The sequence below is a fragment of the Artemia sp. Qi Xiang Cuo genome, chromosome 3 (genome assembly GCF_049724085.1).
Source record: "Artemia sp. Qi Xiang Cuo chromosome 3, ASM4972408v1, whole genome shotgun sequence".
Classification (NCBI taxonomy): Eukaryota; Metazoa; Arthropoda; class Branchiopoda; order Anostraca; family Artemiidae; genus Artemia; species Artemia sp. Qi Xiang Cuo.
Window position 1 is genome coordinate 11,427,497 of NC_142796.1, and position 26,797 is coordinate 11,454,293.

The 26,797-nt window shown below is 34.6% G+C and overlaps 1 protein-coding gene across 1 annotated transcript; it reads right to left on the reverse strand.

Annotated features, from left to right (window-relative positions):
- On the reverse strand, positions 1 to 26,145 carry SamDC (S-adenosylmethionine decarboxylase). Its single transcript, XM_089108474.1, has 6 exons — positions 26,020 to 26,145; positions 21,662 to 21,764; positions 18,000 to 18,328; positions 9,128 to 9,220; positions 6,439 to 6,594; positions 1 to 562 (listed from the first exon to the last, which is right to left on the reverse strand). Exons 1-6 carry the CDS (start codon positions 26,134 to 26,136, stop codon positions 425 to 427), a joined length of 936 nt encoding a protein of 311 aa, XP_088964600.1. The 5' UTR covers positions 26,137 to 26,145; the 3' UTR covers positions 1 to 424.
- Between the last annotated feature and the right edge of the window lie 652 nt (positions 26,146 to 26,797).

The following is a 26,797-nucleotide window of genomic DNA, read 5'->3' on the forward strand; positions in this document are numbered from 1 at the left end:
TACTCCACTACAAGCATATTTATTTCAATACAAAGCTATACAATGCTTTAATTGATTCACCTCGAATCATAGTTCACACTTAAAGACAAGAAAACATCGAACAATCGCTTTATCCTTCAGTATAGGCCATCTGTTAGGAAGAACATGCTATGGATGGCGGGAAATTCAAAACTTTCGAACATCATCATTAAGATGAAAAACACTTCAAATATCAGCTAATTTTAGTTTTCCACAAGGAACAAAGCGAACGCTCCGAAGGTAAAAAGAGCTGATCAATTAGAACTTTCGCCCCTAAATTTTTACCTTCGACAATATAATAAGGAGGTACATTGAATTTGAAAGAAGAAAAAGACACACTAAAACTATGGGTAGCTACAACGTAGCTTTGGTGTAGCCCAGGGTAAACCCTGGGTGCCTTTAGGCCTCAGCTAGGGAATTTCGAGTAGAGTGCATAGGTGAGGTCGTAGTTTTTCAGCTGACAATATTGCAGATCGCGGCGAAGGTAGTCCCCACCAAGTGTGTATGTTGTTATTTCTTTGTGTGTCTTATCTCCATCCAAGCCCTGAAAAATGACATTAATTTAATCCTGTAATATTGCAAATTAATTAGATCAATTATCTATCCATTTTTTTCTACTTTTTAATGAAGTCACTAGGCACTACCCTGTTAATAACACAGGGTAGATCACTGTGATCAGCGATCACAAGATCACTGAAGATATAACTCTTAATTGTGTTTGTTCTATTTCAAGTAACCGCTAAGTGCATAGCCCTTCGGACGAGAAGTGGGGAAGCTCAAGGGGGAGAGGTAGAGGGTTAGGAATCCGTTAATGAAAATGATAAACTTGATATAGCATCCGCATCGAGATAACAAAATAACTGAGAAACTGGTCTTTTGACCAGGGAGGTACGGACAGGAAAAAATATATCACATATGTTTCGCTAATATAATTAACAAGGCGTCTTCAGTACAAATAAATAAAATAAAACTGAAAGCAGTGAAAAAGTAAACTTATCTTGAGATAAGTTACTCAAAATTCGCAATTGCTTTGCTGCAAAAAAACAGAAAAGTAAATTTTTTTTTAACGCAAACATTCTTAAAACAACAGGGTTAGGACCAAGAGAAAAAAAAACAGAAAAAAAAAACAATCTAATGCGTATTTCGTCTAAAAAAAGCAAGGAATCTAGAGTCGAGTAGAAAGAAAAAATAATCGTTATGTACAATAGCTACTTCCTGTAAAAACCACGTAAGTAAAATTTAGTACAGCAGCAAAAGAATATTTAATATTCAAAAAATTATTTAATCTTCAAAATTACAAACATAAAGATTAATTAAAAAAGTAAATAGAATATGGGGGAAATGTTGCACAATATCGCCAAATATCAGCCTTCTTCGAGTTAAGCAGGGAACTAGCGTAAGTATGTGGTATAAATACAACGGAAGTTCTACTTAGCAGTGGTATACGTATAGCGGAAAAGGTCCCCTTTTCTTCCTTCCTACTGACGATGGACCCGTTGTTCTCTAGAAGAACTTTTACTCATTTGGTTTTGTCATGATAGGCCAACCCCGTTTTCGATCTTTTATATGCTGTACAACTTTGCGAATAGAATGCTTACGTGTTCGCAAATATTTTTACGTACGCGTTCCATTTTGAGCTGAACAGGCATTAACGAAAAAGGACGCTTAGACGCAGGGAACAATTCACTGTTCATTTACTCTTTAAGAAATTTAAGGTGTGACCTTGAAGAGCGCTTCAGAATTGTATTGGATCCTCTCCAATTCCTCCATTTCTTATTGATCTTTCTTCCATGAAAGAATAGGAAACGCAATGGTACAATAAAGGCTTAAACTTTCCCAGAAACAAATAAGTATATTCCTATTCATTCCAAAAGTATTTTGTTGTTTGTTTAAAGAAGGTTTATAGCGAAGGCCATAAATCTCTTATGCATTCATTATATAATTGTTTTGTTTATTTAAGTCTAAAATTGAGTGTATTACAGAATCTTTGAAGCATGCAGCATAGAATTTGGGGGCAAGGGCTTTTCCATGATTTCCAGCGGGTCTTTTGCATAAGAATTTCTCAAAAAACAAAAAAAAAACTCAAAAACGAAATTTGTTTTTCTCAAAAAACGAAATAAAACAAAAAACGAACAAAATTTCCTTAAAAAGGAAATTTTAAAGGCAAAATACTTCGTATGTGATTATTTGGGCCAATATTAGCGGGAGAAGGGGACCTAAAATTCCAAAAATAGAACTTCAAAAGCATCATATCTTAAGAAAATCTGATACTGTTCTACTAGCTGTAAAACATGCGAGACAGATACTCGAGAAAAGCAAAGATCAAATGCCTATTACCCGGTATCTTCCTATCTAATGCTGTATAAACAGGGGGTTTCTCACTCCAGGAACTATATTTAAACTTTAGTTTTTTAGGGTTTAGGGAGAATAAAGGTACCGAGGTTACATTAAGTATGTTATGCTTTACCCCCACCCCCCTAATGTGCAAATATATAGCCCAAATTTGTTTCTAAACTATTATATTTTTATCCTATTGTTTTATTTCATTAGCATTAACCAAACTTCACTTCTCGCGTGTTTTACAGCTAATTAAACAGTACCAAAATCTTTTGGACCAAGCATAGTAACAGGTGGGGAAATACAAAATTTGCCTTTTATGTGTAAGATTAATTGAGTGATGTCATTACAGGGAAGAAATAACTACAATACAATTCAGAACCTAAAACTTCAAACATATTATTTTAAAAGCATAATATCTCCTAGGCAAATCCTCTGAATCAGCCTTAGTAGGAGGGGAGGGGGAACTTATCTTTTATGGACAAGGTTAGTGGATTTATATTATTACATAAAACCAGACGGAATTTCAATGGCGTTTCCAGGATTACAATCTTGTCAATCAAACAGTTCAGGGAGAAACGTCAGACTACGTAACTGACGAAAACGCAACTGAAAAAGCAAATCTTCTGTATCATTGAAACCTGTTTTTTTTTTTCATTTCGATTTTTTCTTCCATATCGGCATTCCTTAACAGTTATTTACACAACTTTTCTTCCTTTTATTTCTAAATTGAATATTTTAAAAACACTGGCTGTGTAAAAACTGAAACCCCTAAAGCGTCCCTAGAGAATCCCGAAATCCCAAACAGTCTTTTGAAAGATGGAAAAGCAGACGTAAAAGAGGCTCGAATGAGTAGCGCGGTGCCACATTGCACACACCAGCACACTTTAAGAGCGCAATTAATTACTTTTTCTTCTTCATAAAGGTGATATAAAAACGCGAGACAATAGGAAGTCGTTCAGTGTGATGCAAACCATAACTTATCACACAGGCTCTAAAAGTACGACATGTTTCTTTTCTTTCTTTTTTTTTTCTTTGGCTTGAAAGCTAACCGTTTCAGAAATTTAGCAAAAACTCCTATACAAATTAACATTGGAAGAGGTTCCCCGAGCATATGCCAAAAGAATTTGAAATAGTTATTTCAGTATTAATATAAGGATCATAGCCACTCCACAGAAATTTTAAGCAGCTGAATGTGTAAAAAAAGGGAAAACTACCTAGTCTGGCTTCTCGACCCCCCCCCTCAATCCCCCCCGGATATTTGGAATGATTATATCCGTTCTTAACCACTTTCCCCCAAAGAATTACAATAGTCCCTGAGAATATTTGGACCCCGGAGAGATTTGACTCCAAAAAACAGTACATTACATAGAAATTAAGCACAGAACGCCTGATTGTTTTGTTTTTGTTTTATACAGAACGTTTTATCATGCTCATCATACTTTTAATGCAGGAGCTTTTGTCATATATTTTTTTTTTCTCAATACAAAAGGAAGCAAGCTTATATTATTACTTTCGTAAACAATTTGAAGTTGTTAATTACGTGGCGGGAAGGGAGCCCAAAGCCTGGATTAAGCTCGTTTGATTTTGAACAGCTGTAGTGCACGTGATAACTTGCTCATACAAATGTTCATTCCATGAAAATCCAATTTCAATGCTTCAGAAGTAACGTCGTCTAAATCCATTACATTTTTTATTAATCCCCTTCCCCCTAACATAAGGGTCTGTCTGCACTTATAAAAAACGGAGGTAAAGGTTACCAAAATATATCAGAGTCGATGCTGTAGCGTCGACTAAGTAAAGAGCTATGCGAATCCCATGTAATATTCACTGTTTTTCTTGGCCACTTCGTATACAAGAGATGGTACTAAAACTAGGGTGAGTACTCATTTCATCTCATGAAAGTTATGTTGCCCTTTTTTGGGGGGGGGGCAACAGTGATTGGAGGGCGCCAAATTCCTCTTCTATGCCCTATCTTCCCCTGGCCATTTTGTATAGAACGGATAACTGTAGAAACTGCGGAGAGGATGTATTTTATCCTCCTATGAAAGTTATGTTCTCTTTTTTAGAATACAACAATGATTAAAAGGCACCAAATCCCTTTTCTTCCCACGGGCATCCTTGGCACTGAATCAAAATATGCACCTCCAGGGGTCCATGCCCAAGAAACCATCAGGTCAAGGGCCCAAAATTATGCAAGTGGTCCACTCTTCACAGATATATTTTCAGGAAAAAATGGTCTACATATTGCACCTTATTAAAAATGGAATCTCGCAAGGGTTTTCAATAAATATAATTGGGGGTATAACTTAAGTCTGTGACCCCCCTCCCTTCAGGCACCAATTTTTAGGAAGAAGGTAGGAAGTGTTTCAAAACAATTCATACACGGATTCTCAATATTAGTGCAACTAAGAGCTACGTTCAGGCCGTGGACTGACTTGATGCAAGAACAAGCATCAAGTCAAAGCTGCGTGATCTCAGTAACGCAGTTAGAATGACAACTGAGAGTCTGGTATCACCTTTCTCTGTCATTACTTCTGGCTCATCAGTTGCGTTCTCTTCAGTGCTTCCACTATCCCCAAATTTTCAGGGATTTCCCCTTAAATCTCGCAAAAACGGAGCAGCAAAACACTTGGGCATAGGAGCGTCAAAGCTTAGATCCAGCCCATCTATCGGTGCTATTTATTAAGGCCCGAATCTTAGGTAGCGCCCAGTGCAGAACCCCCGAAGATCTGAGATTTTTTTTAGCTCACAGCCGGCGTGAGCCCATCTGTGAACCTAGGTCTTTTGTCATTGGTTGACGGAATGTGTTCATCCACGCTGGCTCGGAAGCTTCAGATCAGAGTTATGGGTACAGCCTTTGGCTGTCAGCCAAACAAAAAAACAAGTCCAAATTTTATCCTTGGCTATATTTTTTAACTTGGCTACCGGATCTCATTTAACCAATATTTCGACTAGAACGGGAAAAATCGATGAAAATATTGTTTGACTGACCTGCTTGAACTTACTGGGCATATTCCTGGGACAAATGTGATCAAAATGAATCTAATATCTAATTTACCCTAAATTTTCCATAGTTTTTTTTTTTTTAATCACATGAAGTATCAAAGGCTTTGTCTTTTGTGACTTTTTAACACGTATGGGTGATTTTTCTTCCGGCAAAAAAAAAAACCATACAAAATTCAACATTTTGTAGACAGGAGCATTAAACCTCTAAAGCAAAGTTCTCAGATATGCTAGATCTGATGGTGTAATTTTCACTAAGATGCATTTGATTTTTTTAGGATGCCCCCCCCCCCCCACATTTTGAAAATCAGCCAAATTTTCTCAGGCTCATAGCTTTTGATGGGTAACATAAGACTTGGAAATTTTATATATTTGGAATCAGCGTAAAAAGCCAATCCTTTTCCGGTCGAAATTCCGTTTTTTGAGTTTCGATTACTATTGGACCGAGTCGCTCTTTATTTTGAGGACATTTTCATTTAGACAGTCAAATTTATCATACTGATATCAAGAAAACTATGTCAGATTTGAAAAAATACACGCCTTTCATGTTGGCTGTCCAAAAGTGGCGTTCACCCGCAAAAAGAAAGTGGACGATGTTGCCAACTCCTTAAAAAGTAACCTACGATTCTGGATGCAAAAAATCTTTGAGTAGTAATGACTGAGATAATGTTTATGTTTAGATTTAAATATTGTATTTAGAGGAAAATATTTATATAATAAGAATTTCACCTAAAGCAAGAAATATATTCAGTTCGAATGAGCCTGCATTTCATTTTTCTTCAGTTTTGATAGTTTCCTCCTCATGTTTTTTTTTGTTTCCTCCTTATGTTGGAGGTTAGTTTCCTCCTTATGTTTCTGTTGTTATTGATGGATGCTATGTTCTTATCTTGACCCCCCCCCCTCACTCTCTCTTTTTCTAGTACTCCTCAGCGTGTTGTACTTCTTTTGTACTTGTTTTTTTTTTGGGGGGGGGGGGGATAAATAAAGAGCAAGGGAGAACTGTAACGTTAGCATACCAAATTAAATTGAAATTAAATTAAATAATAAATTGAAATAAAATGATTCCTAAAGCCTTACCTTGCAAGCAAAGGCAGTAACTACGAATTTTCCAGGTCTGAAAGTGTCCAAAACGCGTTGAATGATGGCGCGATAACAATCGTGCGAAATGTTGGATTCGAAGCTCACGTAGGAAAACTCTTCCTCAGGGGTGATATGGATGGTCATATATTCCCCCTGGAAAGCAAATAATGAAATAAAATGAAAACAAGAAAGTACAGAAATCAAACTAAACCAAGCACTTGTTCTTGCCGTTTAACAAATAGGCTACTAACAGGGACATATACAGGGGAAGGGCCTTAGGGCCCACGCCTCCCCCAAAAATTTTCCTGAATTTATGGCTATATCTTACAGAAATTATCGATAAAACTTGTTTTTTAATATCCCCCGACCATGGGAAACAAATTCTGCGCATTAAAAGAATTACCAATAAACACTATAGTAAGTAAGCCCTTATTTGAGAAAAATATTAGGTTAAACAAAAAAGTTTAAAAAGTATGTATTATTAAAGTAATATTATTGATTGTATTATTAAAAATTATTAAGAAAAATAAACTTAAAAACAAAATATCAAGTCATTTTTCTTTCAATATGATCCAACTAAAATCAGGGAAGGGGCTTGCTAATCAAGAAATAGAAAGGTACCTAAACTTGAAGACACAGATAACTAATTCTAGTGCCCTAGGAAAACGGATCAACTAACGTAGATGGCCTGACGCAATTTTCAATCATGTTATGTACATGCCCTTTGGTAGGTACGCAAAGAGAGGGCAGCCTTTGGGCTTGTACCCTTCCCTAAATCTTGTCTTTCAATAGTCTCTTACATGTAGTTACCCTATTTTTGGCCCCTCTTTTCGAAATTACACCAGAAGCGAACATTAAATGGGCAATTGAACGATATTACAGGGTTTTACGGACAAAACGGAAAGCAAATCAGCGATTTACACCCAAATATTATATCAAAATTTAATAATCTGAATTCAGTAAAATTCATCTAATTCTTCATCAAATTCATCAAAAATCTAATAGTTTTTTTTTTTATATCCGATTTTTCGCACTTTTTTCAAAATTACTACGGTGGCAGCCGTTATTTTTGGAACAAATATTAAATGGTGAATCTAACGGTATTACAGCATGTTATGGATAAAAAGTAGAGCAGGTCTGCCAGTGAAAGGGCGAAAACCTGGTTTGAAATAGATTTTGAAGACACTGGATTTATCAGAAACTTTCAGCATGTTTATTTGAATATTCGTCTGCTTTAGGCTAATCCCCTACTTCTAGAATACTATTGCCGAGGAGGAGCATACAGGGAGCATAGGAACCAAGGAGGAGCCTGCCAAGAAAACTTTAAGATGTTTTTATTCCCCATTGTCACCACAAGAGAAAAATAACTATCTTTAAAGTAATGAATAACATCCTATCCTAAATAATCTTTTATTCTTTAAGATGATCCTTTCTAGGATTATATTATAAGACTAGGATTAATATACAGATATTAATCCTAAGCTCCCGGATTAGTATCAACACAATTCACAGAAAATAAATCAGGGACAAGAAATATCATCTGCGGACAGTTCATGAAAATGAAGGTTTTTTTCTTAATCTATGGAAGGGGAGAGGCGATTTTGTCCTTTTTCATTTTGTTTAAATGAAAATACCAAAAAAGCCTTTTTCTTTGAAAAAAAAAAAATTAAATCAGGAATTACTCTCGATTTTTCATATATAAAGATGAAAAGAGCATATCTCAAAACCTAGGGGGCGGTATATTGCTAGATTTTCCAGTGAATATACCATGAAAACGGCTTTTTATCGATAAACAGGAGAAAAAAATAGCTCTCCCCCATGAGAAGCAGACACTTTGCTCCTTACTATTGGAACTTATTTTAGATGATAAATTAAATGTAATCTACTTTCATTAATGCTAAAATATTTTAAAATGGAGAATGAATACGATAAGTTCATTAAATACCAGACACGGAAATGATTAATTGAATTCTTGGCAAATAGTATATTGGACAAAGTAAACTAAAAGATGCAAAAGCAAACTTTAACTATTTATTTTGACTAAACTCCAAGCTTCTTTCGCGTGGACATGAAATTCCTTTGCGATAAAAAAAAAAGAAACTTGAAATTTGTTGTGTAGGAAAAAAGGCAAGATTAAAAATTGTGTACTTGCAAGCTAACATATAGAACAGACAGGGCCATATCCAGGATTTATATTCGGGGAGACGGGGGGTGTTTATTAGAATAAAATCTAACTGGTCGAATTGGTTAAGTTGAAATTAGCATACATCCCTTAGAAAATAAGAAAAATCGGGAAATCAATTTTTAATTAAAATTACTTCAATATGTAATTACGCGGTTTTGGTAATATAAATTCGGTAAATTAAAAAAAGAAACATAGGTAAAAAATCAGCAAAAAATGAGCTAAAGACATATGGCGTCAAACAGCATAAAACAGCATTTTTGCCCCTTATCACAAAACAATTTCTTCAGTGATAGGCATTATAATGTAATAAAATTAATAACATAAAATATATCACATTAAATATCTTCAGGTATGAAAGATTTCAAGCTAAAAACGTCAGTTTTGAAAATACGCAAGTTTCACGCCATCCCAGGGTATTGTAATTCTTTTTGTTCTGAAATGCTGCCTTTTGATCTAAAAATAGGATTAGTTTCAGAGAAGAAAACGACGAAGAAAACTTACTGTCTTTAGTATGCCATTCATGGAGTAACCACAGGGATCAAATAAGTAGTCGTCAATGACACAACCGGGTATGATACGATTTATCCCAGATTTCTGAAAAAAAAAAGAATATTCAATTTTGCACAAAACACGATTGACTAATAGTCAATCATACAATCGAGGCGTTACCGGATTAAGAATCTTAAGAGTCCATAATTTTATGAGTTTTCGGGAAACATCTTCAATCTAGGGACTTATTTTTTATATCTCCACTATGTTTGCACTCGAAGTATTTTTTTTTAAATGTTTTCAATTATAAAGGTTTTGGTAACATCTTAGAAACAGATTTTATGGGGTAATGCAACAATAGAAAACCAGGAGCATCAGACAAGTAATCAGGCATTTATTTTAAGGGGGTGCGTCTAAAGAACTTAAAAAAAAGGCAAAATTGACAAAAATAGAGGAAAATATGGAAGAAAATCTGGACATTTCGGGCGGGGGGGGGGGAGAGGCAGAACGACCCAATCACACAACTGAGTAGAATAATATTACCATCTTAGAAGAAACGACTCGATCGTCTTAAATTTAATTTTATTTGACAATATCTGAACAGAAAAAAAAAACAGAAGCTTGACTTGAGGTGCCAGACAAAGCAAGTTTATGGTTTTAAAAGTGTTAGAATCTTCCTAGAACAAATAATCTTGAATTATTTTCTAAGGAAATAGGAATGGTCTCTGGAAACATGTGTGTTTAAGAAGTGCTGCCAAGAAGAGTCATATCCATAAACCATTTTTTGCTAGACTACAAATGTTGATGTAATTGTTAAGTACTAAATAACCAATTTTTAACAAAGAAAAACAGAAATAAAACAATTTGACCAAGAAAAAACAAACAAAGTATAAACATATTGCTAGGCCTAGAACACGAGATTTCGATTTAATTGGGCTTTGTAATAAGGACTCTAGATTTGGTAAAAAAAAAAGTGATAAAGGGTGAAAATAGGAAAAAACAATCATTTGGTCAAAATCAATCAAAGCTCGCTTATTAAACAAGAAGTTCGGGAATTCCAACAAGTGAATTTTTGATGAAAAGACCTCCATATCGGCTACAGCAATACACTTTTGACAGTAAAAGGTGCCAAACTCAAAATAAGAAACGCGGGTGAAAGATTGACAAAAACAAACAGCTTAAGCTGTCATTGGGACAAAAAAAAAATTAAATTTCTATGGACGAAAAGCATCTAAAAATTTGACTATTTATGTTTACTTTGTTATTTTCAAGGTTCAGTGACAACACTGAGAAAAAGACGGTACTGCCCTAAAAACTTCGAAATTTTAGTTCAATAAAAAAATAGCACTTTTCAGGTAATAAATAGCCAAAAATGGGTCCAGGGACAAACAAACATACTTTATTATGTTTTTTACTTAAAGAAAGCAAAGAAGCTATAAATTTTGCACATGGACCGAATTGTTCAGCTTTGTCTATTTGATTTTGAGCTGGAAGATCTGTCGAGAATTGCCATACACGTCAATTATTCAATCCAAGAAAAAAAAAAAAAAAAAAAAAAAAAAAAAAATGTTTAATATAGTGGCAATATATTCACAAAACATGTAACTAATTTATGCATTTCCGCAACTTTAAGACATTGAACCATTCCCTATTTATAAAATTTCGTCTAAATAAATTTATGACCATTATAGATTGCGCTAGACTTTGCCGTAGAAATTTTGTCCAATTTCACTCTGAGTGACTCCTGAGCTCCATTTCCCTTCCTTTAGCCACTATAGGCACACTTATCTTAAACAACGACGAAGATCCCCTACCTTTCTATTATATAAATAACAAAATGTAACAGAAGAATTCGCTTTAAGTCACGACGTTGGGACTAGTGGTGGATCAAGGGGAGGGGCAAGGGGGCGCGTGCCCCCCTAATATAATCTAAAGTAGTGTAATTTACTTAATCAACGCAAGTTTGCGTTAATTAAACTTGCTCCTAATGCAAGTTTATCGGATCAACCTATTTTGCCCCCCTCCTAAAAAAAATCCTGGATCCGCCACTGGATGAGACTGTTTTATAGTTGGCTTTAATTTTCACGTTTTAATTCTATACTGATTTCGCTAAAAACGGCTCTAAGACAGAGGGCTGAGATATTCTTTGCGTTTCGTCAGAACTTCGCTGTGTTAAAATAGTTACTCGTTGTATCACCTTTGCTTATCTGCTCATATATCTTGTATTCAGCAGACAAAGAAAAGACGCATGGGGATTGCTTTATGTAGTGGCTTTATAGCCACAAAGAATGTTACTAACTTATGGATTTTCACAACTTTTTTCCAAGATGTTAAATCGTTTTCTAAAAACTAAATTTCCCCAAAGTAAATTTCTGATTAACAAGAAAAGCAGCGCCTTATTATAGATTTTGCTAGGTTTTAGCGTAGAAATTCATGTCCTATTTCTCTCCCTGGACCATTTTCACAAAAACAGCTGATGTAGATCTGGAAGATTTGTTGAAGATTGACAAAAAAAAATATTTTTTTTTACGATTTGTTTTCTAAGAATACAAGAAAAGTCTTTTAAGCTACTTTTTTAAAAACACTTGCAAAATACTAATGCATATAATATTTTCCATATTTCTTGCAAAATGTATTAGTTTTCTTGTATTCTTAAAAAAAACTTAAAGAATAGCTTTGTCTGTATTCTAAAAAAAAATAAAATGTTTAAACCAGTTTTTTTAAGAATACAGCCAAAATACTAATTTACACTATATAATGTTTTCCAGATTACTTTCGAATTTTTTTCTCAACATTTCTTTCGACATATTTCTCAGAGATTCCTGTTCCATTTGCGTCGTCAATTGATCAACATTGTAGAACTCACAGTGACGCCAGACGGGCTAAGACGACCCTTAAAACGAACCCAAACAAAGTCAGATCTCCACTGTTGTGCAACTATTTAAATGCATGTATTTGAATAACTTATTCGTTATGTGTATTTTAAATACGGATTTAAATACTTCTTCTCTGAATTTGAAATACAAATATACATATATATTATTATATATATATTTGTTAAATGCACTATTTGTTGTGGTGCTTCGTTGTCTCAGCTAGATGTCTCTACTTGGCATTGATTCGGCCTCAAAGATTTTAAAATTTGAGAAGTTTCAGAACCTAAAATTAAATGAACGTTCTTATAACGTTCTTATACTCTTATAGTGTTCTTCAAAGACAAGAAAATTTACGAAAGGAATGTTACTAACAACTGTCAGAGATCCCCAAACAAAAAGAACCAGTTAAGCAGTCCTCCAGCAACTTCTCTATGCAAATGACAGTGAGTCAGTAGGGGTGAATCGGGAAGACACTTTTAGGGGCTTGTCTCCCAGAAGGTCAAAAGTTGCATTAAATACAGGGTTGGAGGGCAAAAATACCAATGGGAGAGGCGAATTTTTATCGGTGTCCCCCCCCCCAAAAAAAAACATTAATACTATATCCTACCCTGTGATTAAGGTCTCTTTACTATCAAAGAGAGACTAAATGAATACAAATTCAAAGACTGAGACTATTTGACTTAGGCGCACTGTTATGTTGAGTGAAGGCCCATTCACAATGAAATTTCACTAATACAGATATTCAACTCGCGCTAATTTGAGCCAGAATTATTCATAGGATATTCTGACTGACTGAAAAATTCTTGACTCAAATTACCACTAGCGAAATCTCGGTTTAGTGTTGAATCATTGTGAATGGACCTTAAATAGGCTGATACTCGAAAAGACTTGACTTCAAAATTTCAGTTGAACGAATAAAAATCATTGAAACTTAGAAGATTGTCAGCCTTTGTAAGCACTAGCATACTTACCCTGACTCAACCAGTTACACACATTTGTAAAAAAGAACCAGATAGGTTTGGAGAAATAGTGGGAAAGCGACTTGTTTTTTTCCAAATAGCACTGAGTGAAATTTCAATGTGTCATAAGTTGTAAAATAAGTTGCAGCAATCAAAAGCGGATCGAGAGGGAAATCTGGGGAAGAAATGTGACAATGGCCCCAATAATTGACAAGTTTACTTTTTAAAAATGTAAAAAAGAGATTAAAAAACAAATGAGGACACCAGAAAAATCTTGGGGGCCGGCGGTCCCCTCACCCCCCTTTTAGCTCTCTAGGAAGAAGATGAACTGAACAAAGCATATGATGAGCTAAAGGTGCTAAATGGGCTAAAGATACTTTCCGGTTAAATTACCTACAGATTATTTTGGGTACCCGACTGACCGACCATATCTCAAACAGTATGCTGTGCGTTCAATCCACAGTTCATATAATTATCCAGTAAGCTTATCGCAGATCATTTCTGGTCTTCGTTCTCGGTGCGAACAAAAAGCTCCTCCCACTTCTTTCTGCATCGTAACAACATATATCGTAACAGCTATTATGATGTTGGTTCTACCTGACAATATACATAATTCTGTTTCGACGATAGGAATTCGCTTATAGTAATAATAATATATATATTTTTTTATTTTTTTTTATTATTTTTCTTTTTGAGTCTATTTAATATAATTAATAAATTTAGTTTATTTATTTATTTTTTTCTATAGTTTCCATTTTATCTATATTTTCTTTTCTTCTCCTTCATATCTGAGTAAGTTATCATTTTAAATTTTCTTTAGTTTTTTATCTATGAGTATGTAATTCATGTGTCGTCCCTCTTTATACAGACCAGTGAGTCTTTGAGGGATTAATAAAATTTAATTTTGTATGTGTATTTAATGATGAATAAAACTTATCTTATTAGCGGGTTAGTACTTGTTTCCGATTAGATCACAGTCTGACTTGTCTACCCATGAAAAGATCGCGGGTTTCCACTTGTTTCCGATTAGATCACAGTCTGACTTGTCTACCCATGAAAAGATCTGATGCCGCCTATGTTTCTATCTGCAAAAACGTTCTCCGGAGCACTCGCACCCCGGTCCGGGTTTTTATAATGGGTGAGATAGGGAATGATCATACTGGATAATTATATGAACTGTGGTTCAATCCCACTTTCTAGGGTTATAATGAGAGAAGATTGAGACGGCTAGGACCCGTTTTGCGGATGGCAGATTGCCGAAGATTGCCCTTGTCGGCCAACCGTTTAGGGCCAAACGAAAAGGAGGTCGTCCGCGAATTGGATGGGAGCATGTCGTAAGGAAAGATTTAAGGGGAAATGAGAACTTCTTGGGAGGGTTTAAAGCTGTGTGCGTGTAGCTATGTTGACCTCAAGCGGCTTGGTGCTACAGTGAGTTGTTAGTAGTAATACTAAAGGTGCCAAGACTTTAAGATGCTGAAATTAAGCTGGTGGCTGAATATGTGAAAGTCACTGAGCCTTCGGCAAAAGCTGTAGATCTCTTGCAAGGTCTAAGGCTCAAGGTCTTAGAACTTTTTTGTATAAAATTAGTCAATAGATACATAATATTTTTCCAAACATAATTTTACGGATTTTTGGCTCTTCGGTGAAATTTGAGAATACCATGTCTCTTGGTTTCCCACATTTTTTTCCCCATTCAGCTTTGAATGACATAAAGCAGACTACAGCAAGTTTTATGCCATTGTCTTTATCAGGAACTTATCTAATAATGGAGTTAAGATAAATTTTCCATTAGAGTCGGTATCTCGCAAACTAGAAGCATTTTGCAAAACATCCCCTGTTCTTTGATAAAATTCACATTTATCCATCTAGTTCCTCAAGTAACAATTTTCGTTAATTCTCTTAAGAGATTATTAAGAAATAAACGAAATAAATATAATATATTACTCTCCGAATTAAATATGTCAAATACCAGTATTTTGTCGCATAACGGCTTTGCCAAGTTACATAACGACTACACAAGATGAACGTCTTGCTTTTAAATTAACTTTTTTTCTATTCTTAAAAAAAAAATGATTAAAATAAAAAAAAAAGATCATATTGTTCTCCAGATGAAATAAGGCAAATAACTACGCTTCACAAATTACTATTTTCGTTGTTATATTTCAATTCAATATTTTTACCAAATTTTTTTGAAAATTTAAAAAGAGAAGATTAAAAATATATATACATTATCTTCCCTGAGCGAGACAAGCTTATAACAGCTTATTGTTAAATTAAGTCTACACAGTTAAACAACGGTTTTGAACAACATACATCTTTATTTTTTGCAATTTAATTTTTATTAACTTTTTAATTTCTGCAAAATTTTAACGAGTAGATTAAATGAAAATCAAAAAACTTAAATGAATAAAAAAAATTAAATGAATTAAAAAAAAAATTAAATGAATATCGTTACCCAAGTTAAATAAACTAAGCAACGGCTTATTGCTATATAGTCTCTACACAGACTAGACATATATAGTCTCTATACAGACTTAGACAGACTAAATTTTTGTAAGATTTTTTATCTCTAACTAAATTTTTCACTAATTTTTGCAAAAATCTAAGAAGGGTAGAGGGAAATATATCAGTGAAATACAGGGAAAATACACAAGAAAATATCAGGGAAATATATCATTATTCAAGTTAAATAAACTAAATAACGAGTTATTACTACATAAAGTAATTACACGGTTAAATAATAGCTTTGAACAAGTAACTGTTTTTATTTTTCAACTAAATTTAATTTTTTCTTTGATTTTTGCATAGTTTTAAAAAGAGTAGATTCAAAACAGAAAAAAAATTGTTATCAAAGTTAAATAAAGCAAACAGCAGCTTATTAAAATTCTTACACAGTTAATTAACGACTTTGAAAAAAAAACAACATTTTTTTCTTCCACTTAGATTGTAAAATCCATTTATTTAAACCTTTTATCAATTTAATACATTGTTTATTTTTTATTTAAATCCATTTGATTTTTGTGATGGATCTTTAAGGTGCTAATACATTTAGATTGCTCTGTAAATATAATTATTTAAACGGTTTTTTTTAGACCACAATATCCTTGCAATAAAAAAAAAACCCACATAAAACAAAATAAAATTTTGTGAAATTTTCAAATAATTTAAAGTTTTTTTTCAAATTCATTTCTTGTTTACTTTTTCGTTTATTTTCTGTCATCGTGTTGAAAATATTTCCAGATATGCAATCAATTTATTCTGACTAATATTTGTATCCAGCAGAAATATCTTATAATCACCCTCAACCCCCACTTCTAAAACTTTAGCTATGTGCGTTAATGGACACAACGATTTTTCTTTCTCTGAGTGAAGATATAAGAAATTCAGAAAAAATTTAGTACAAAGGAATGTTTTGCAACAAATTAATAACTACATAGAAATGCACCAAAACTCAACACTACACAGCTGGCAAGAACAACAAAGCCAAATATATATATATATATATATATATATATATATATATATATATATATATATATATATATATACACAGTGAGGTCAGAGACATATTTTGTCTGTCGACTGCAAGGTCGTACCAAAAGGCCGTTTGAGCCGTCCCCTCCAAAAAAGTTGGGTCCAACTCGTAAAAAAACAACGAAAATGCATATAAACACATTTTTGTTGCGTTTTACAAATTTTCTTTCCCCTCCCCCCCCCAGAAAAAAAAAATCCAGGATACGGCCTTGCTAGTCAACCTAAAAAAAATATTTATTTTCCTAGCATTGCCAATGTTAAACCTCTTGTTTTGAAAAAACCCTGTAGCCTCACTTTGAAATTTAGCCTGGTGTGATTTACATTCATAATCGCGTTTATTTACGCAAATATAAAGTAAAATTAATCAACAAAAGCCTGTGATGATCCACTAGCGAATTCTTAAGAATGGATTATATTTTAGCGTAACCTTAGCTTCCATAATAACTTTGATATGAATCCAATATAAACGAACGAACTTTAAGCAAGACATAATTATATACAAACCTACCAAGACTTGTACAAAAAAACCTACAAGCATATGTAAGCCTAATGTATAAAAAACACAAATAATTAGACATGCGACCTTCTCAACAAATTGAGAAAATTTGCATGACAATTCTGATATCCATTCTGATATCCAATCTGACAATTCTGATATCCAATTCTGGCAGTCACCCATGGCCTCATTTCCCTTGTTGCTAAAACTGCATCTGCTTCAAATCCTTAGATTATAGTTAAACCCTTAGAGTAACAATATGTATATAATGATGTCTATGGGTAAATTTAAATTTAATATGAGCAGCAAACTGACATTAAAATGCGCCTGCTATGAAGAATATGTCTATATCAAAAGTATATAAAGTTGTCAGATCAGACTCATTTTCACATTGGTTGGGAACAAGATGGAATGACCAGCAAGCTGGAATGCGTCGATAAAAATACTTAAATTTAAGAAACAGGACAAAAATAAACATAAAAACTACCAGAGCACTTGACTCAGTTTTCTTTTTTTGTGTGTGGGGGAAGGGGTGTATAAAAATGGAAGCAGTTTCACCAAAACCCCTCCCCCCCTCTGGTGCTCCTGACATCGCTTGATACCATGCGAAGTGACGACGTTGAAATGCAATTATTTTATCCTTTCCATTCAAATGAATTTCCACTAAAATAGATAATTTTATGAGTAAAAAATCCGGTTGGAAATAAGCAATTAAGCCTTTTTTAAGTAGCTTCTGCGGCAATTTTGTTGTTTCTCGACAACACAAAAATATAAAAAAAGTTATTTTTCAAAAACCGGATAGGGTGGGGCAAAAAAAATCTATAAAGTAATTTCACCAGCGATCCCTCCCCCCCCCCCAATGTGCCCCTGACATCAGTTGGTACCTTTCTACACAACAACGTTGAAATATAACGGTTTTTACTTTCCATTCCCATGAATCGCCACCAAAATTGCTTATTTTATGCATAATAAATCGAATTGGAAATATGCAATTGAATATTTTTTAAGTTGAAACTTACCTCAGTAGCTTCTGCGGCAGTTTTCGAGCACTCTTTAGTAAATATCTTCATCAATTCTGGGTCAAGATTTGTCATCAAAATTTCAATAGTATGGTCACGGTCTTGACATTCTGTTAATCCTCGAGTGCCACTTTCAAGCCACGCCGCAATCCCTGAATCATCCGAATTCTCAGAGCCATCTGATTCGATGGATTCAGTGTCAGACTGGCCATCAGAGAGTGAGCCGCCACTAGAAACGCGACGCAAGACCTCAGCCGGCAAGACTGGGTTTAAGGTATAAAGATACCAACAATCTCGATTCACGGAGCCGAAACAATAGGCAGCCCCATCTGAAAATTAAGAGGAAATGAAGAAAGACATAAAATCCCGCCTATTAAAGATAGGGTGCGTCTGACTATTTTTTTTTTTTAAGTGAGCTGGAGGTGAAACAATTCCTCTAGTGGGTCTATGCTTTGGTCATATGACGTAACTTCATATAACGTAAGGGCAGTGGCCCCTTAAAAACTGGTGAGTTTTACAAAGAAAACAAAGAACTCTTAGAAAAATAAGAGCATTCCGGGACTGTTTATAGGCCTTTGTGAATTTGCTACAATTTTATTAAAAGTATAGATTGTTATTAACATTATATTAAATTAGCGTGGCTAAAGTGAACATGTTTCTGAGAATCTTAGAAGGTTTTAAAGGGGCAAGCCCGTATCCAGAGGGGAGTACCGGGTCTGACCCCCCCCCCCCAGAAATTACTGTCTGACTTGTAAAAACATAACAAAACCCCCGTGTCACTCTTAAGAAAGATCAATATAACAAGTGCGTATTGAAGTCATTTCTGGAAATGGAGTAAAACAGGTTTTCTCCCGTCTTACTCGATCCCCCCCCCAAAAAAAAAAAATCTTTGGCTGGTATTTCTTGCAAGGACAAAGATTCTTCTGCCGAGTCTTTATGCATTGGTTGTATTTGTAGATATATAATTACTTCATATGTTGAGGGGGGGGGGGTCTTATCAAAAACTGGTAAATTTTGCAAAAAGAATCTGAGAACTGAACAACCCGGGACAGTTCATAGGCCTTTGTGATTGTGCCAGATATATATTAAAAGTAGAAATGTTAATAACATGATAGTAGAATACTATGGCAAAGTGAATATTCTTCTAAGAATCTTGCACATAATTCTCGAGACGGTAGTGGTATTATGGGTCCCTTGTAGAGTTTAAGAACCAACAAAACACGTGCAATTCCGGAAAAAGGAATGCAACACGTTTTTCTCCCGTCTTATAGCCCTACCTCTATCTCCCCCCAAAAAGTATCTTGGCAATTACCCCCCACATGAGATCCCTCTAGCAGATCGATGTGCACTTGTATGTGAAGATACGTAATTACTTCAAATGAGACAAAGGGGTTATACCCCCCACCCGCCCCCCTAAAAAAAATCAAAGTATTTAAGAAGGAACATAGGATACAAAAATGCTAATAAATTTCATGGTGGCCCATTCAATTACTAGTAAAAAAACCAGTGAGCACGTTCTTAACTCCTTAGAAAATTAATGAAACCATCATACTTTCATAAAGCGTAAGAGGTAAACAATATTAAAACTGGCATTGCCCCTGACGCTGAGAAAACTGCCTACACCTCTGCTAATGAGCCAAAGGCAAAAACTGACAATAGAAGTGAATTTGAAATCAGCTATCTAAATTAGAACTGCCAACTGGAACTTATCCTAATCTTAGCGCTGACATTATTCAAATATTGAAATGGTACTTCGCCAAATATCTGAAACGGTGCAATTTATTACAAGAGATTAATGATAAAAGAAAATCAGACATCAACAGTTTTATTATCTTTTTATTGCATTCACAGTCATTCTTTCAAATTCTTCTGCAATTAGTAACTCAAATAACACTGACGATGTCATACATCAGCATACTATGTCTACTAACTAAATTCTGAGAAGAACACCCACGCATAAAATATCCCTGTAAATTAGCTTAGTAACTGAAAAAGAAAAAACAGCTGAAGAGTCAAAAAAAAGTTGAAGAAACTATATGCATTCCGGTTCACCACCGCAACCTGAGCTAAAACAACTTCAGGCGTCCTTTAACGATCACTAAACTATAGAAAATGGTATCTACCTACCGTCAACTGCATATGTCTGCAAAAAGCAAGTACGCTGAAAATTTTGTTTAGGAAGGCAGAAGGGGGAGAAAAAAAATAGATAAATCGAGGGGTTGCCGACATTCTGAAATCACATACAACAGATGGTGCACACCAAGCGAGGTGAAAGTAAGCCAAGCTTTGCTGGGGGTTTGTCAAGCACAGCAGAACTCCAAGAAATACGCTGGTGGCGAAAAGTGGTCGACCCTCGACGTAAATCATAAAGAAAATATAAACAAAACATATAATATCAGGGATATGGGGAGAGCCCGAATCCCCCTCCCCCGCTGCATAGATGTTTGGAAGATGGTATACTCTATCCCGTCAAAAACTGCTTATTTATGTGAAAGATGAAATATTTTCCTGTTTTGGAGAGAAGCTTCAAATCAAGCTCCCCCTACTCTTTCTTGGGATATTTCTGAACTTAACTGTGACACCCGAGTACAGAACCCATGCTCTTAGAAGTGTTAAGAACAACCAACATTATAGCTAAACATTTTCTTTTACATTGCTCCGAAGATTTAAGTCTTATTAGTAAAATCACTTTTGTCAAAAAAAAAGAGAGCATTTTCCCTTAAAATTCATCATGTGTCACAAAGCATAAGTAACAATCCTTTTCGGTTGAATTGCAAAACTCGGTATTCCATAAGTGAGAATCTTAAAACCTCCGCTCTGCAGCTCTCAGACATGCTGTATTCGATGGTATAATTTTCGTCAAGATCACACCTCTTTTTACTGAAACTATGGCTCGTATGCTAAAAGCTAAAGATAAGTAGCTAACAAGTAACTATATAGTAACTTATGAAACTTCATTAAGGAACAGTTATATCACGGCTACAAAATAATAGTAACGCGCCACGTGTGCCACGGTCTACAAAGTAACAGTAAAGCGAAATAAGATCTTGATGACCTTTATATTTATTTAGTACACAAAATTAGCCTACAATTTAAGCTAAAAAAGAAAATTACGAGGATGCTTCGATGACCTTAATGTAAAATCTATGCCTCTGCTCAGTGGCGGATCCAGGGGGGCAAGGGCCCCCGCTAACATAGTTTAAAGTAGTGTAATTTACTTAATAAACGCAAGTTTGCGTCAATTAAACTTAATGCCGTATTCTTTACCTATTTTTTATCAAATTATTATATTAATTCAAGCTCTTTTCTCTAAAAAATATAATTTTCGTAATAAATTAATTGTTAAAACAAAACTAAACCTTACCTTTGGCTTCGTTGTCCCCTTATCGCATGTCCCTCCTAGATCTATCTGTAATATGCCCAAGAGAGGCACTATAAAAGTCATCCAGACAAGCAGGTGTTTTTCAGGTGGGGGGAGGGGGGTGTAGCTACGAGCCGCACACCTTAAAGCTCTACCTAAATGGAAAGATTTTACTCCTGTGTCCATATCTTAGCAAAGTTCGCCTTTTTTGGCGAAGAGAGGAGGGTGACTAGCTTACTCTTCTCTCCCCAAAAATAGATTCCCGTGTGCGCACTTGGGTCAATAAGGGAAATAAACAAACCTGGAAATAGCTCATCAAGCAAAGCAGCTTCTTCGTTGAAAGATCGATGTGGCATGCGTTGAAGCTCTGGCCTTTTGTAATTCTTACGGGAGTAGTACAAATCCTACATAAAAAAAGGTGAATTTCAAAAACATCCAATCGTGAACCGAACAAACTTGAACACAAATCAAATATCTAAATACGGGCTTTATTTCTAAATGTTATGGTCAAATTTTTACACAACTAAATATAATTTTCTAACTATGTACAGTTGGGGGGTAGGGGGATATTTACCGGGGGGTAAGCGTCTAGAACCGATTTTACGAATAAGAAATTGTAGATAAGGTAAATTATACGCGATTCACGTAAAACGTCGATTATTTGGTGGATTCGCCGATAGACTCAAGGGTCGTAATCGTTGTTTCGACTAGACAAATAATTATCATGGTTTGTGATCAAAATGATAACTAATCTACTGAGAAGAAAGCACAGTGATGGTGCTAGGTGTTTACTCCCCCCCCCCCCCGTGGAAATAAGGCTTTTCAAATTTTGAGAATTTTATTTGAGTTTTATTTTCCGTACGGGGAAGGAATTTTGGTACTTGTCTATTATACGCCACTCACTCAAGTTTACGTTGTCTAAAACTCGAGAACAAACTGATTTCTTCTTTAGTTTCTTTCAGCTTAGTGTGAGACAAGACAAAGACAAGTGACAGAATAGATGGGAAATATATAATTTGCACATAAGGGGTGGTGGGGGGGGTGTAAAGTATTTGTACAGTTTTAAGTCAGAAAACAATTCTTAGTTCATAATATACAGAATAAGTGTACCTAACACATTTTGCATACAGACCCGCTATACTTTACCCCCCCCCCCCCACCAATGTGCAAATATAGTCTTAAATTTTTTCTAAAGTAACGAAGAAATTAACGAAGAAACCGGTTTGTTCTCGAGTTTTACATAGCGTGAACTTGAGGGGTTGGAGTATAACACACAAGTACAGGAATTTGTCATAGAGAGAGCCGGATTTCCCGGTATTAATTAAAAACGATCAGAAATTAATTTTTTTTTTAAAGCAAGTTTTTTCAACTGAAACTAGGGAGCAACATCAAAACTTAAAACGAACATAAATTATTACTTATATGAAAGGGGTTGCCTCCTCCTCAAGACCTCGCTCTTTACGCTAATATTCTTTCAATTTTAAAACAAAGCTTATTATTCGAATTAAACGGTCATTGTGTTACAGGAATCGTTCTTAAAGAATTAGGACAAAAAGTCAGAAGTAATAGATTACATTTTGCATCTCGCTTACTAGGTCCGTTTTCACCTTAGCTTCTTCCTGTCATATTCTATTTAATTTTATTATACACTTTCCTTAATAATGCTTAGCACAACCGAGGGGAGCAGAAAACATGTATGAAATATTTTGATTTTTGCTAATTATGACATAGTACGCCCATTTTTAGATGCGCATCTTTATGTTAGATTGGTTAGAAGGGTGAAATTCTGGGAGAAAATGATTCGGCTTCTTATTTGGAGAGCTTGAAGGATGGTATACGTGATTCGTGGCCAATTCAGGTCAAGAAAATACTGGACCTTTTTACCCTTTCGGAGATGTGGAATGACCAAGGAAAAGGCCCAATGGGTGAAAGAGTTTCAGTATTGAAGGAAGTCCAGCGAACCCTAAATGACCAAGAAATCCAAGAGTGACAAGCTCATAAGGACCAATCTATAGAGAGGTTTCTGAAATACCGTTATACGCTATTGCAATCGCCTTATTCTTTTACAGTAACCTTAAATGATGATAGTGATGTAAAATAAGATAAAAATCTTCCATTTAGATTTTTGGTCTCTGATCTTTTACGGTATTCTTTGTACTCACGCTATATTGCTCAGGTGAAGCTGAATACTTAAGAAGATCAGCGTTCTTGCGTAATTTATGAAACTGCAAGAACTTTAGGATTCCAAAGATAATTTTTACTTTAAAATAAAGCTATTAGGTCGATTAAATAAAACTATTTAATGGATAACTAAGACTTGCAAGTTTTGGACTGCCTGTTTAGGATTTACGTGTCCAATGGAGCATAATTCAAATGACCATGGTAATTATTTCAAGGTGGGGCTTAAATCAGTTTCTAAGTTGATGAGGTTCAATATTCTGTTTAGCTAAACATAGTAAAGCCTATCATGCAGAATTTGTTCATAGATAATTTTGCTCTTTCAGCCTAAACCTAACACAAGTCCAACCAGTTTTTCAAAAAAATAATTTGATCAAAGATCAAGGATTCCAAATTTGTTAACTGTATTTAGTTCTGAAACTAATGAACAAACAAAACAAGAAAGACCTATCATGTACAGCTTTACCAAAAACTAGGTTAAGTTAAGAAACTAGGTCACTAATTGATAGTAACTTTCTCTCTATTTAAATATACCAAGTCGATTAGATTTTTATCTAAATTTATTCTGGTATTTATAATGAACTTTGTTATTAGCTTTTAAAGTTGCTCCGTTATTTAGAATAAGCGGGAGATGAGCACCAAAAAAATATAGAAACCTCAACTTCTGTACACTATTTTGTATAACGTTTTATCTTATTAGCGTTCTGCAAATTTGGTTTCAGAATCCTCTCTTATGTCTTTGAGGTTTTAGGCTTACTCTCAAGCTAAAGACTGCGAATCCTATATGACCAAGATATCCAAGAGCGACAAGCTCATAAGGACCAATCTATGTCTTTGAGGTTTTACTCCCAAGCCAAAACTGTTGGGGGGAGGAGGTTTATTTTAAATTTAGGTTGTATAAAGAGGATTTGAATAATTTGTTGTTGGTAAGAGGGGATAGTTTGGATTTAGGTGAGAAGGAAATTTTTGGGAAAGTTTAGACTGGCAGCAGGCCCCTATGTGTGGATATGTGAATGAGTATGTATTTCATTTTGTATCCGAGTGTGAAGAGCTGTCTGAGTTGCGGAATGAATATTTTGGACGAGCGTTTGGGAGTGAAAGTTGCTTAATTGAGCGGATGGCTGAGGAAAACATGTGCTATTAAACAGTTGTATAAGTTTCTTCGTTTAGGGATTAAACATAGAAAACCATGTTTGAGGGGATAGCTTGTTACGGGTTTTAGGATTTGAATTTTATTATGATTGGTGTTTGTTGGTGAAAATATTGAACCTTGGTGTGTTCCTTTCTTGTCGTTTTGTTCTTCTTTTTTTTTCTTTTTTGATTTTTATTATTTAAAGATGTATTTTGTTTGTAGACTGTATTCTGTATTGCTATGGTCCGCAGGCTTTTTGCAATAAATCTTATCTTATCTCAAATCCTTGTATAATATCCAAGGGATCTCAAAACCAGCTATCAGACAGTAGGGTTGCCACAATGGAACCAAGCTAGAGCCTAAAATGAACAAAACAAATAACACGACCGCACGCAACAAAAATACCAAATCCGTATTTTTGTACATAGGAGCTCCGTATTTTGTACAAGATAAGATACTAAAGTCCTTGGAACGTTAAACTTGATGACGCAATTTTAAATTAAATGATGCTCCTCTTTTCAGACATGGTTTGCCCTTTTCCTAAAATTAATTTTTGACAGGGGGGGGGGGGGGTCATTTCATATTGTAAAATGCAAATTTTTTTGTACGAAGTTTTAAAAGGTGTTTTGATATGGCAATGTCGACGTTGCATGTCTGCCGTGCTATTAGTTTTTTTTTTACTAGGGTCATTAATACAATATAACATACTTACGGTCACACAAATCAACTCTTGGAAGAAATAGAATCAGGTAAACCCAGGGGGGGGGTCAAAACTATGTGAAAGTGCACTTTAGGTCATACTTTTTCAAAGAAGGGATTCCCACCAATTAAATATTTTTTTTTTTTTTGAAATTTTCATTAAATGATGTTCCTCTTTTTGGAGATGTTTCAGCCTTTTCCTAAAATTAAATTCCCACAGGCAGCTTAATTTTGCGAATTTTACGTATTTGACATCAGCATAGAAACAGCTTCATTTTAGTTCTTTTTTCTTCTCATTTAATTTTTACTTCAGTTTAATTCTTCATTTAAGTTCTTTCTTTTTCAAGTTTTTGTTATTACTGACAGTGTTTTTTACTTAGCGTCCATTGCCATATGCGATTTGACGCAGAAACATCAAGACAATAAAAATTGTCAAAGTGGCAAAAATGGCTGAATAATTCACGTTGGGCCGGACTTAAAAACAGCTGAAGTTACTTATGAAATATGAAAATTTTAAGTAAAAAATAAGACACAAATATCAATAACAACCAAGAAGAGTTACAGCAAAATATGTTTCGGACAATTTTTTTTTTTTGTTTAACCATATTTATAGAGTAAAAGTTACTATTCCAAGCCAATACAGCACTTACCTCGATATCATTATAGCCAGAGTAAGTTTCAACCAAGCCAATTAAATGACTCAAGCATTTTAGGGGCGTGGTTGTGCCACACGTCTTGAGAATAAAACGGTTCTTAGTGATGAACATGCTGCTCTCGCTGAAAAAAAATCATATAATCCTTAAATCATATAATCCCCTTAAATCCTTAATATCCAGAAAATCCTGAATTAATCCTTAATCCTTAGTGATGAACATCCTGCTCTCACTAAAAAAAATATTAAAATATATATCTTTAATTCGTATAATCAAATTAAATCCAGAATATCCACGTGATCATAGATTAATCATTAATCCATAGTGATGAACATGCTGCTCTCGCTGAAAAAAAATCACATAATCCTTAATTCATATAGTCCCCTTAAATCCTTAATATCCAGAAAATCCTAAATTAATCCTTAGTGATGAACATCCTGCTCTCACTAAAAAAAAAATTAAAATATCTATCTTTAATTCGTATAATCCAATTAAATCCAGAATATTCACGTGATCATAGATTAATCCTTAATCCATAGTGATTAACATGCTGCTTGCGCTGAAAAAAAAATCACATAATCCTTAATTCATATAATCCCCTTAAATCCTTAATATCCAGAAAATCCTAAATTAATCCTTAATCCTTAGTGATGAAAATCCTGCTCTCACTAAAAAAATATTAAAATATCTATCTTTAATTCGTATAATCCAATTAAATCCAGAATATCCACGTGATCATAGATTAATCCTTAATCCATAGTGATGAACATGCTGC

Coding starts and splice junctions, on each gene's coding strand:
- SamDC (XM_089108474.1), bottom strand. CDS start 26,136: ATGTTCATCACTAAGAACCGTTTTATTCTCAAGACGTGTGGCACAACC. Junction 21,765..26,019: donor CTGGCTATAATGATATCGAG/GTAAGTGCTGTA, acceptor TTTTTTATGTAG/GATTTGTACTACTCCCGTAA. Junction 6,595..9,127: donor TGAATGGCATACTAAAGACA/GTAAGTTTTCTT, acceptor TTTGCTTTCCAG/GGGGAATATATGACCATCCA.